Consider the following 13,452-nt stretch of genomic DNA (forward strand, 5'->3'; position numbering starts at 1 on the left):
ATAATTCATGAACGTCTGTACCAACTCTTCTTGTAATCCATCCGCTCCAGAACATAGTGATGGACGGACCAACCAGGTGAGTGTCAGTCCCACATCATTTCCGACAACAAAAAATGCATTTCCCCCCCCCCGGACATAAATGAAAACATTTCAATCTGCTGTCATTTTTTGCTCTGCAGAATTTAATTCGTTTGTTGGATATTTAGTTACAGATCAACAGTATCACTCCATATACAACTACAAGTACAGTATTTTGTACAGTTCATATTCAAATACATACTTTTCATTGGCTTATTTACAAAACACATTTTTATGTACATGTTTTCATGTCAGTGCAACGTCACTTTCTTTCAACAAACACCTTAAAAAAATTTCTTTAAATTAACACGTCTGGTTCAGATCCAACAGAAATGAACTTAAATAAAAAGAGGCTACAGACACTGACAGATAGCTCAGTAGTAGATTGCACTGTCTGCGACCCTGAACCTTTCTTCTGGTGGTGGTGGTGGTGGTGGTGGTGGGGGGGGGGCAGGGCTTCTAGAGAGGGGAGGGGTTTCCGATTTGAGCCCCGTGTTTTACAGGATCAGCGTTCGCCCAGTTTCAGCTTCAGAGCTCAGTTCTGTTGGGCAGAAAAATCTTTGTTCCGGGATTATAAAAGTTGTGCTGAAATTACCCTCAACTCTAAACATTGTATTTTTGCTAATACAGTTGAAGCCACAGGTGTAGTTAGCATAGCATCACACAAGTAGTCGTTTGAGGGCCAAAGGGGAGTAAAATAATTTGACAGCTATTGCAACATTAAAGGAAGCAGACATTTCCAATTGGGGACTGAAGAGACAGATCCTTAGTTAAATGCTTCCCTTTGAGCCATGTGATGACAAACACGGACAGAAACTGGGCATGGGCTACAGCTCGGTGCAAAGGAGGGAGGAAAAAAAAGAGCTCATTCAAAGAGAGCCCTTGTATGTACATTTCCATTTGTTCAATAAACATACTCTGCAAAGGAAGGGAACAGTGACAGAGATCTCTCCACACACAGACGTCCATAATGACACCACCTTCTCATAAATACAGCAGCTAAAAGGGGCGAACACAACGATTCATCTCATGTGATCTAGAAGACAAAGTGGGAAAATCGTCCGCAGTCTGTTCACAGTGATTAGAGTCCCACACAGCAGACTCATCTCTGCTGCAGGACTCTGCACAGCAACACATGCGTTTGTTCATTACAAACTAACCTCAACAGTCACATCAAACCTTCAGATAAGAAGAGCAACAGAATTTAGAATTTACATTTAACGGGTATTTAGATTCAGCACAAAGAAAAAAAAAAAAAGATATACATTATCTAAATGTTGGGTCCAGTGATGAGTGATAAGATAACAGATACAACTACTGTCCAGACACATGCCTTAGCTCTCAACAGATTCAACAGGCTTTGGTTAGTTTTAAGTATAAATAAACAGTCAACTTAAATCATCAGCCGATCTGAAATGTTGTTATCGTTTCCTTTACTTCAGGTACTGGAGTTGTGTTGTGTTTTTCTTGTATTTGTTGAAATCCAGTGGGATTATGATGATATGATATATGATATGACACTAGGGATTAATTTAAATGACTGTCTCTCACTGTACCACATCACCTACCAATGAGTTCACATAGACATAACTGGGTCCATGGGGTATTCTGGGTCCACGGGGACAGATTAACCCATGAACAAGAACGGGAATAAAGTTAGTTTATGATAAATGAATAAAAGATAGATTCAACAAAAATAATATTTAGAAATACAATTATAGTGACAAGTGAAATACTGAAGGTATTAAAACTAGATTTGGACACAGGACCTCCTGAGGCCCTTGTCAAATAAGTTCATATCTAACTGCACATAGTATCAACTAAATTAGCAGTTTTTTAAATTAGTTTTGGGCCCATAAGAGTCTGGGAAGTGGAGGTGGCCACTCTACCCAGTTAGTAATCCAGTGTTACTAAAGCTTCCACAGATATTTAGCAGGGTCAACTTCTCACCCGACTGCAGGGATGTACAGGTTTACCCCATGACACTGTGACATCGTTGTTGAGTGTGGTTGGAGGTTCAGGTAAGTGCCAACACAGCCATCAGTGACACCAGGAACACTACAGCTGCTACCACTACTACTACTGGACCATCTTCTACTCGGGCGATATGTTGGGCATATGTTTAACTTCAATTTAAGGGAGCAGTCTTCGCATTCCTTCTTTACCTACAGCCATTGAGCTGAAGAATATGATTTAGAAAATCTTGGGAGTGAATTTAGAAAGAAGTGAGCTGGACAGACTCTGTAGCCTGCTCCTCGTGTCTCCTGGAGACTTCAGGTTTGAGGCTACTAGCAGCTAATTTAAGTTAAATTGCACTGTAGGTGATGTAGAAGCCAGGTTTTGACTATAACTAAGAATGTGGGGAATTAAAAAGACGACATCTTTGGTTCTGCTGCACAGATTTGGATTCCTGTTTGTTAAGCTGTCCAGGTAAGTTCAGGGGTGCTAGAGGAGTGTGATGCTAAATCTGTGGAGCAGTCTTTAAAATTACTCTTTAAGTAACAATGTTAAAATGAAGGTGAATTAATTGTTGATCACTTCTTTTTCTCCTTTCTTATTTGGGAGGGTGCGAACGTTAGTGTCACGGACGGGTTTGAATCTCACCTGCAGTGGGTGAAAGGTACATGTTGAGACAGAGCTGTGAAGATGAGCCTGACTGCTCTAAGTGTGGCTTTGAGATAAATATCATCCCTGACCTGAAGGGGCTCCTGAGGCCTGTTTCAAAACAACAAATCTATAAAAAAAAAAACAATGCATGTGCAGTATAAAAAGAAAAGAAATATCAAACATATGTTGTATATTAATTATTATATAAGCATGTCTCTTCTGAAATCATGGCACCTGTCCTAAGCAAATCAAAGATTCCTGCTCAAGCTTTTCAGAGATTCTCCGCGAAGTTATGGATACACACAGATCAACATTGCACAAATCAACACTGATATATGGCAGCTGCAGGATGAAACAGTTTTGGCAAAAGCGCCTAATTTCATGTGGTCATCGGGATGTGTGTGATTATCCCCATAAGGGGGGGCAGATTGATTGGGTGGGGGTGAAATGTTTGTACCATGTCTCCTACAGGAAGGACGCATTTTTATATTATTAATACTGTCAGACTTTTAGGGTACAAGTGGCTGAGCGGCTGCAAGAAGCAATGAGGTAGCATATGACTTAAATCTTCCTTCGTGAAACAATCACTACTAGAACCACTTTTTTTAAAGTTTACCAGACACCAGATTTCATCATCATGTTGACTTGTGGCATCAAATGTGACATCAACGCACACGGTTTGGGCTCTGTTTACACTTGGCATTAAAAGTGTCTTCAATCATTGGCTGTGCATTTACAAATAGAAAGCATTACGTAGTCTTACTATTTTCCTTCTGCAGGTAAGATATCCGGGCTCAGATCACACGTTAACTCCAGTTGTCTCTTTTTCCCCACTCTGACATCACAAATGATAAATGCACAATAACAAAGCAACATCACTTCATGACTTGGCCATACTGGCATACATTCAGAGATGTGTTAGTATGCGAGTATATGTTACATGTATGTTATGGCGGATGTTGTTCACGTGAGGAGGAGGAGGGGAAGGAAGGGGAGGAGGGGTTGAGCAAAGTGCACCAGTTTAGTGCTTTCACCGGGGCTTCCATGTTGTCTTGGCAAACCTTTGCACTAATCCATGTTTGCGATCAAGTGTAGAAAGTGCTGCGACGCATCCCTAAAGACAGAGAGCACAGTCTGACTCTGGTCATTAGCAGTTTGTGAGAATTCTTCAGACTGATCAGAATGTCTGGTGCTTCCTGCTCAGAGCAGCATGGGGCAGCAGAGAGCAGGCATAGTGCTGGCTGATGGAAGACAATGCGCCATCACTGGAGGACACAGTATTTCTTGTAGTCAGACTCAAAGTCTTCGTCCATGCTACTGGTGTCGGCCATCTTCTTGCCATCGATCTTTGGCAGGAACTGGGAGTAGTTTACACCTTGCTGCTCATAGAAGAGGATGTAGGCTGAGTCGGTGTCGACTTCCTCCGAGGGCACTTCCTAAACATGAAAGAAAAAAGGTCACAGTTGAGTTCTGTTTGTTATGTGTGGGTGTGACATTGTATGTTTAGCCAATTTAACTCTAAAGTAAATATGTTATGAAAGGTATACTGTGAAAAACAAACATATAAACTGTTCTGCTGTTTTTTACCTTACAACTGCTGTCGTTGTAACAGTACCACTTCTCATTGGGGTTTTTGGCATACGTCACATAGTGGCCTCCTCCCATGATTCCTGAATGGCACTGAGAAGACAAACCACAACAATATTTAGATTTGTTTCCAACAGTAAGTCTATTATAACTATCCGTATGGCAGTGACTTACTGATATTGCATAGAGGTTGTAGATGGCGTCCAGACACATGTTGTCTCTGTGCTGAAGCAGCGAGTTGTCGGCATCCATGTTGCTCTCACTGCTGCAGTCTGAGCTCATCCCGTTGGTATCACCGTTCAACAAGACCACATCACAGTGGCTGCTGGATGCCTCAGTACTGCACATTGACTCTGATGCGTTTGCTTCTGCTGATCCAGGAAGGCCCATCGCCCCTGCTACTGCACTCCCCTCTGTGTCTGCCTGTGGAGCATCCTCCCGGGGCTCAGCCTCCGGATTTACAACTGCATCCAGGTTCTCCTTGCTGTTAGACAGGCGGTGTCTGCTGCCCAGCTGAGGCAGGCGTAGTCGGCCAGGCCTTCGCCCTCCGCTCTTTGGGCTACTGGAGGGGCTGCTGGTCCGGCTGAGAGAAGGAGCTGACTTCCTGCTCGAGGCAGGGGAGGCTGTTGGGAGACCATGGAGGAAGCAGCTTGGTGATAAACTGCTCTGTTCAGTTATACTAAAATTGCTTTAGTTTAACATTATTTCAGGCTCTCAAGAAATCATCAAACACAGTGTAATGAACAACATGTGGTACCTTTGGGGAGGTTGCAGAAGCCAGCGGGAGCAGAGATGGAGGACAGGTTGTCTTCTCCGACCCTCAGTAGATCCTCACTCTCACTACGTGAGTGGAGGCAGTGCTGCTCCAGGTCTCTGGGAGCCAGGAAGGCGCTGGGGTCAAAGTTCCCCCGCGGGAACTTGACAATCTTCTGGGACTTGATCCAGCGACCATTAACAAACTGGAAGCGCTTCAAGTGGACAATCTGGTGAGGAGACCACACAAACAGGGTTGTCCTATTGTTGATGCAAAGGTAATTGATAATACTGATGACCACGCAGAGCTCTAGGTAAAAACTACAACAGTTAGACAAGAGCTCAGGTCCGACAGAGTCTTATAAGCGTGCCACTGACCAGAATGGGTGGCAGCCTCCAGAGGTCCAGTTTTTTCGTGGCTAGCCGATGGGTCTTGCACTTGGAACAGTAATAGAGCTCATCCTCTCCCAGCTCCTCTTCACTGGTGAAGGCCTTCAGACAGCTGTCCAAACTGATTGGCTCAGCCTGGGCCCGACGGGACTGCTCCACACTGCAGTGCTCCTCCACAATCTGCAGAGAGACCATGATGTGATGAGACTGCATGGGGTGAGGATGTATTCACAGTACACGGTTCCTCAATACAGTGAAAGAAAAATGTGTGAATTATGGTCAAAAATCTAATCTGTTGATCTTTGAGTCCAAGTTAACGTTTCCCTCAAGGTGGTCCTGAGAAATCACGTTCTTGTAGGACAATGCTGGTAAGCATCAGGGTATCAGTTATGGTTAGAGTAAGTCTGCATAAAATGAATGCAAGTCTGTGATGTCCCAAACAGTGACGTATGTGAATGCAAGTCTCACCCTCTCCTGGGAGGTCTGGTAGCGGAGGTGCAGGGCAGTGGGGTCCCAGTCCACAGCAATATAAGCATTCCCAACACAGGCTCTGTCCTCTGTGCAGTCTATTGTACAGCCTCGACAGAACCTGGAAACATAAAGATGCAGCTGCAGTACATACATTCACCTGGGCACAGAAATCTGGAATCCATCCATTAAAAACGATCCTTGTTTGAATTAAATCTAATCATTCTGATCAACCTTACGCAAAAACAAGTGGAGATTTCAAAAGATTTTATTGGGTTTTCTGTTTTCAAACAGTGTGACTGTAGAAAATGAATAATAAGAAATACCTTATATCAAGGTACAGTTATTCATCATTAACTATTTGAGTATCAGCAAGTGTAACAGGAGCATATTAGCTCTTTAATAGTCATAAATTCACCATTAACTTCCAAGGTGTGCTCAAGCCAGTTGTTTCAAAATAAAAGCACCAGTGGTTCCATTTTGATTTATTTCATTAAGAAGAGTAAAAAAGTGACAAAATCCTTGTGAATTATTGATAAGAAATACCTCACAAAATATTATGAGTTAAAAAGACTTAATTTGCAGTTATTTTTAAATCATCAACATGATTGGTACACAAGAAAAGACCATATTTATTAAGTGTTATTAAGGGAGAATACTGTATAAGGAAGATACTGGGCAAAGCATATTAAGATTTTTCAGTTTTTTTTACACGCCCTCCTTACTTACTATCAATGAGCAGTAATTACGATGTTAATGAGGGAAAACTCTAAGTTAATAATCTGGTGAATTTGGAATATGGTTATGCAAGATACAACATTAATAAGGGTTTTATAATGACATGAAAGAAATCTTACCTGTACCAGGGACACCAGGCACACGAGTTACCATCCTTACCCACGACCCGCAAAGTGAAGGGGTACTGGTAGCCCATACTGTCATCACTGCAGGTTCACAGATGTGGAGGAGACAGAATGAACCATTAGTTCCCTTCTGATGTCAGGCTTACTGTCTGTGTTACAAAACTATTTCTCTGTTTTATGTATGTGATGAGTTTTTCAGCAGTTGGTTGAACCCGGAGTAAATAAAAGAAATGGATGAAGCTTTAGATCAGCAACAAGGCTACAGTATGTGAATCAGCTCTGGCCATTCACCACCATGTTCTCTTTGCTGTGCAACACTGAGGCTACATTCACACTATTACATTTTTATTTCTAAACGCCATTTTAAAACTAAACTGAACTCTATCCAGTCAAGTGGTGTAGCTTTACACCTGAAATAAAAACATTCACATACATAGATACAACAGAGAGCAGATGTTCTCGTCAGCATTTAGTTGCTTTGTGGCAAAATACTAAGAATGAGAAAGACAGGGAATTATTTTCTTGTGAGTGAAGACAAGGTGGAACTGTGTATTAAGTGTTAGCTACGCTTTGCTTTCACCGCTGGAGTCAAGTCATGAAAAGAATGTGTCATTGTTTCCTAAAGTCTCAGTTTCTTTCTGTTCAGACTAAACACAACTTGTGTCTTCATCTCAGGATCTGGTGTCTCAGACAAATGTTTATCAATATAGAGCAAAAAAAAAATCAATATTTACAAGAACACTGTCATTTTAGTAAATACCCCCCAGTCAGATGGAAAGGATCTGTGTCAGCTTCCTTGGTTACTTCAGAAAAAGATACTAGTAAAGCATTGTGGCGTCAGGACAAACTGATATTGTTCATGTAGAGAATACATAACAAATGAGGGGAGGAAAGTGTCAACCTACCAGTCCTGGGCGTGGTTACTAGCTTCCTGTGGCGGGAGTGGGCTGGCCAGACGGGAGACTTGGATCCAGACGGCGTCATACAGGTCTTTCTTACTGGTGTGGACAGTGCAGGGAACTATGAGGGGCATGCCGAACAAACTGGGCCGATTCTTCTGAGATGACAGGAAGTACAGCTCTGTGCGCATCTGAAAGTGGACACAGTAGAGTGTAAGAGCTGGGACAGACTGGGAAACTGTGGTAAAGCAGCTGTTACATAATATAATGAAAAAAAAAATGTGTAGCCTGAATAATTATGTAGATTATTATGTTAATTCAATAATTATTATAATTATTATCACAGATTATACATTTAAAAATCTTCCATCCATTTATCCATACAATTATACACAACACTTGTTTAAACATGCTGTACAGCTCTCACCATCTTCCTGTGCATGGCGATGATGTATCCAATGAACGGGCTTTCCTGCACCGGTGTGATGTGTCCGTTGGCGACTCCACTGGCGAGGGGCGTGTCAGGGCTGCAGGGCACCATAGTGCTGGGCCCACCGTTAGGGATGAGGACAGACTTATTGCCCAGGTGCCCATTAGCAGCTGAGCCATTGGCCACTGGGGTGATGTCTAATGAAGTTGAGAAGAGAGAGGCAGAAAGAAAGGAAAAATACTGTCAAGTGTCTAGTCAACTGTGGACTCTCAGACAGAGCCAAGGTTAATACAAACACAGAGTGGGAGTTGTCCAGCTCACCTGTCAGTGTGGGCGAGCTCAGGGACGTTGGTGAACCTGGCACCGGGATCTCAAACGCACACAGGAAGCCGTTTACTGACAGACGCACCTTCTGGTTGTCCTGAGGGAAGTTCTACACACAAAGCATTTGTACATCAGTGTTTCATTGTAATTCTGTACAAGCACAAGTAGTGTGTATCTGTAAAGTACAAGCACACACACAAAACCTTGTGTTTCTATCTCAGTGAGGACATTCATTGGTATACATTCCTTAGCCCCCTTCTCTAACCTAAACCTAAGTCTAACCCTAACTCTAAAACCAAAACCCCTCAAACAGGTCTTTGAAAAAGTGAGGCCTATTTAAAAGTCCTCACTCCATAATGTCTTTAGTCAAAATGGTCCCCAACCACCAATAAGACAGCTGGGCTCTGTGCATGTGGACTGTGTGTATGCAAACGGTCACTCCTGGAGGAATGAAGAAAGTAAATACCAACCCCTGCAAACGACGGCAGACATACACTTTAGTCTGGAAGATTTCTGGTCATCCAGAACTTGTCTCGATTTCCACAGTTGCATTTGAACAGTGGACATTTGAACTTGGAAGCACTTTGATACATTTGTATAGCCTCCACTGCTCTGTGGGCATCACTTAGCTTCATTACAAAGCAGCTGCTTAGAGGAGTGTTACCACAGGGTTTGAGAAGGCAGAGAACATATCATCAGCTGACATGTCTTGACCTGGTATTGCCCTGTTGTATTTGAGTGTGTTGATGCTGTGGTTATTCTCCCTCCCTGCCTGAGGATGGTGCTGTTCACATGTTCTGTGTGTTTTCTTCTTTTCCAACTGTCTCTGTTAGAGTGGCAGACACCCTGAGAGATAGACAGATCATTCCTGGTAGGACTGCAGTCTGCTGTGGCACTGGTTGTTGTTGGGATTGGGGAAAGGGAGAGTAATCTGAATGCTGTGCTCAAATGCTCAAGTTAAGCTAACTTTATGAGACCCTTTTAAATCTTTAAACTGTCCTTATCTGTCTTTGTAACGTAGGGGGTGACACACATGTGATGTTACTAGTCTCTAAAATAAAAGCTTCAGACCCAATACAATGGACATAACATGAATTTGGTTAAGAAAGTAAGAAAATGTTTGTTTCTTACTTGCCTGCACTACAGTTGTATGTCTGGTAAAATGACAATAAAGTCTTATTTGATTTGAATGAACTTTAATTTAATTTATCAAATTGTGTTGTAAAGCACCAAAGATAAAGTCTTTAAAGTACTCTGTGTTTCCAGCTTTGTGAGCCGAGGTGCAGTCAGTCTCAGTACCTTGATGTTGGAGGTGTGGACCTCAGCCAGAAGGATCTGCTCCGGCTTCAGACTGCAAAGTTCACTCAGCTGTTTCTTCAGTCCCGTGTACTTTTCATCCATATTCAACCTCAGGCCATAGCGCACAGGTGTGGAGCCGTCCAGTTTAATGACTACAAACACACAACATGGCAAGGATCAGCCGTGTTATTACAAGAAGGAGTTCAGTCTAAGAGTCTCTGTCCCCGTCTTCCAGCCTCCTCACCTGTGATCTCCAGATGCATGGAGCTGTCCATGGGCAGGGGTAGAGACAGGAAGTTGAAAGGGTCAAAGCGAGCGCTAATGTGGCCACAGGTCTTACATTTCACCTGGGACTTGAGCTGACCGTGGAACAGATCCACCACGATGGAACGGTTCCTGCGCAAGTGGTTCTCCCATGCCTGGAGGCATAGACACACACACACAGACACACACATATAAACACAGTGGGTTGTGGGGATCACACACCACTAATCCTGCAAATCCCTCCCCTCAGGACAACCAGAATCAAACAGAACATCAATACAGCTCCATTACCAATTTAAAGGAAAGCACAGCTGATGGACTGACTGGTATCGATTCCTCTGTTCTCTCCTCATCCGTTGACTTTCAGAATGGACACCAGAGGATGTTACGGCTCATTACCACAAAATATCTCAGAGGAGAGGGAGGCTAGATGCACATCTGATTCAGAGAAGCTACAATTGAGTTCATCCAAACTTCGCTGTGCTGTTTTTTGCTTGTTATTATATTAAAGTCAAATAGAGATTCTGTCAATTTAAAGTTATGAAATGTAAATACACAATAATATTGCAAAAGTAACCCCCCTATTGTTTAACTCATTCAGCATTTCAGATTGAATCTGTGTACTTTGTTGCATTTTAAGCTCCAGTTCCTATATCTCCCAAAACAGGCGGGAAAAGGCATTGAAAACCCAAACATATTCATTTGGTATATATATATATTCATTTTACTTGATGGAGGTAATGGATGACAGCAAATAATGAAATATACTCAGATTGTATGCGTGAGGAGACAAGACCATTGTCTTTGAACTGTTAAACACAGGCCTCCATAAACATCGCTCACTGAAACACTAAATATATGAATACGTTTCCTGAAACAGATGACTTCACACACTGTCCAATCCACTTGATTCTTTGCAGCATTAGTTTTGAAAGTAAAAGGCAGAAATAGGACTTCAAAAAAGAGACCATGCTGAGAATCTGTAAAGGCCCTGCAAACAAATTATTGAGTGATGCGGCACAAAACAAAAACCATGATTGTGTTTCTCTTATCTAACATAAGAAATGTTTTGTTTTGTTTTCCTTCCTTCTTTCTTTACTTTCTTTTCTTTGTTTCTTTCTTACTGTTACTCTCTTTCTTGCTATTACTCTTTCTTTCTTCCCATCTTGCTATGAATTTCTTTCTATTTTGCTATGAATCTCTTTCTTTCATGCCATTACTCTCTTTTTCGTTTTTGCCATTACACTCCTTTCTTTCTATTATTACTCTTTCTTTCTATTTTGTATCCTCTTTCTTTCAGTCTTTCTATTATAACCCTCTTTCTTGCAATTACTCTCATTCTTTGTATTATTATTATTATTATTATTATCTTTCTTTCTATTATTATCTTCTTTCTTTCTATTATAACTCTCTTTCTGACTATTCTGACTTAATGCTTCACTATGTTAACCAGCTGATCAGCAGCAACACAGTCTGACAGTCAAACACGCTGATTCTCAAGTTGTGGAATTATGAAGAGCATCATTTTTGAATGATGTCTACGAGCTGCGTCCTGCATGTTTCCTTTTACATCTTGAAGACCTGGACCATGATGCCAGAGCGACATATATATAGGGCTTATTCCAATTGTAGATAGCTGTGTTTGATCAGCGGTGTGACTGACCTCAGAGGCCACCTCCCAGTCAGGCCGGCCATCACTGTCCTTCAGCTCCACGTAAGGTTTCTCATGGACTCGGTTTAGATCTTCATGTAGACCATCCAGCAGGAAGGCTAGCAGCTCCTGGGAGTCCTGCTGCTGGAAGCCATTGAACCGTGGGGCATACTTTGCTATCGTCCACTGAAGAGGAAGTAATATATATATATGTAGATCAAATATTTGTATTTTAACTTTACTTTTAAACGTATTTTTTAAAGACAAAAAGTCTTCTATTTCTGAGACACTGCACAAATATGTAAAAAAATAAAACAGGGATTCAGCTGGCAGAAAGGTTAAAGAAACAGTTAAGTACAACTTTAACACAGATTCTACACAAAAGCTTTGCATGGCAGACTCAAGACTGATGAAACTGCTCACTCTGAGTTTGAGGGGAGCCACATTCTTCTGTGTGCCGCTCCACAGCTCCATCACCAGGTCGCCGTAACACTTGGCCATGTGACCTCGCATCCCAATGGGATTGGTTCTGTAAATGCACCAACACAGGCCCCGTTAAAATGAAAAGCTCTGAACAATGGTGGCAAGATGTATACAAAAAGTGAGGCACTTTAGTGGCACCTATTGAGCTCATAGAGGTGTCTCCCTGAGATGAAGTAGTCTGAGAGTGGCTTGGTGTTGCTCACACACTGGATACTGGAGTTCATGAAGCAGGTGTTGCCAAGGTTACTGAGACCAGTGGCTCCCTTCTCTGTGGGAACTGCGTTAATGAACAAGGACACACTGATCAGATTTACAGAAATAGCTGAAGGAGGCAAAACAATGGAATCTACGGAATCATGGTAACAAATGTTTTTATTTGACTACCACTTATGACCCTTCCTGTTACACATATGACAAAAATGTGAAAAATAAATAAGTCAAATTGATAACCCACATTAGGGCCAAACTGTTTTTGGATGATACATGCTTTTCAAAAACTACATATAATATATTATTAAACAACATTTTAAACTATTCTAAAAGTATTTTCAAAATACTCTAAACCTGTTTGGAAAAAGATAAAACAGAATACATTTCTCTCTCTCCTTTTAAAATAAGCTTTAGATTGTATCCCTATTATTTGTAGCGATTTTTGGGAAATGCATTTTTCTAATATTCTGTTAACCTCAATCTTTTCAGGATCTGCTTGTGTACAAAAGCAGTGAGCTCATCATGACTGTGTCTTCCAGCTTACCTTTGTGTCTGTCCATCTTACTACTGTTGGCAATGAAAGACATCTCCTCAGGCCAACTCATATCTTTGTTCCTGACTGTGGCAGAAGAAATTCCTCTGATTAAAACATTTCACTCCCAATTTCATGTGCCAGTATTCAGAATGACCTATTATTGATGAAATTATCTGTTCTTTTTAACTGTGAAGAAGGATTTTTGCTTATCCTGAAGAGAATTTGAATAGAGAAAGGGATGTGTTTCATACCTTCTATAACTAGCTGCTGCTCATCATGGATCTTCAGACTCTCTAGCGTGTGATCTTCATCATCCAGGAGGGTGAGGTAGTTCTGCAAAACAATGAGAAAAAACATATTCCCAAATGTTTATTAAACTCATTGAGAAAAAAAACAGTATCATATATATATATACATAATATGCTTGGGACATATGGAATCCATGTGACATTATTTATGTCACGGAGAGGATTTTAACAAAAAAGATAAAAACAAACTACCTGCAATTCATTTGATGAAATGCAAATGTCTTTAGTTCCTAAACTGTATCTGTTTGGGACTTTATAGAACTCAAGTGTGTCAACAAAATGTACCTGCATTGCTGTGCAACC

The 13,452-nt window shown here is 41.5% G+C and overlaps 1 protein-coding gene across 4 annotated transcripts in view; it reads right to left on the reverse strand.

The window, feature by feature from the left end:
* Positions 1–161: 161 nt before the first annotated feature.
* Positions 162–13,452, reverse strand: part of usp32 (ubiquitin specific peptidase 32) — a 49,702-nt gene continuing 36,411 nt past the window's right edge. For all 4 annotated transcript variants that reach the window (XM_035154895.2, XM_035154894.2, XM_035154898.2 and 1 more), the window contains exons 18-34: positions 13,093–13,174; positions 12,851–12,925; positions 12,235–12,373; positions 12,037–12,142; positions 11,626–11,799; positions 9,943–10,117; positions 9,699–9,850; positions 8,397–8,508; positions 8,073–8,272; positions 7,652–7,836; positions 6,741–6,827; positions 5,884–6,004; positions 5,404–5,595; positions 5,030–5,255; positions 4,447–4,895; positions 4,273–4,365; positions 162–4,121 (exon numbers count right to left, since the gene is read on the reverse strand). In XM_035154895.2, coding sequence (XP_035010786.2) covers positions 3,948–4,121; positions 4,273–4,365; positions 4,447–4,895; positions 5,030–5,255; positions 5,404–5,595; positions 5,884–6,004; positions 6,741–6,827; positions 7,652–7,836; positions 8,073–8,272; positions 8,397–8,508; positions 9,699–9,850; positions 9,943–10,117; positions 11,626–11,799; positions 12,037–12,142; positions 12,235–12,373; positions 12,851–12,925; positions 13,093–13,174 — 2,742 coding nt within the window. In that variant the 3' untranslated portion in view covers positions 162–3,947. The remainder of the gene's footprint in view (positions 4,122–4,272; positions 4,366–4,446; positions 4,896–5,029; positions 5,256–5,403; positions 5,596–5,883; positions 6,005–6,740; positions 6,828–7,651; positions 7,837–8,072; positions 8,273–8,396; positions 8,509–9,698; positions 9,851–9,942; positions 10,118–11,625; positions 11,800–12,036; positions 12,143–12,234; positions 12,374–12,850; positions 12,926–13,092; positions 13,175–13,452) is intronic.

This window comes from Hippoglossus stenolepis, chromosome 4 (genome assembly GCF_022539355.2).
Source record: "Hippoglossus stenolepis isolate QCI-W04-F060 chromosome 4, HSTE1.2, whole genome shotgun sequence".
NCBI classification, from domain to species: domain Eukaryota; kingdom Metazoa; phylum Chordata; class Actinopteri; order Pleuronectiformes; family Pleuronectidae; genus Hippoglossus; species Hippoglossus stenolepis.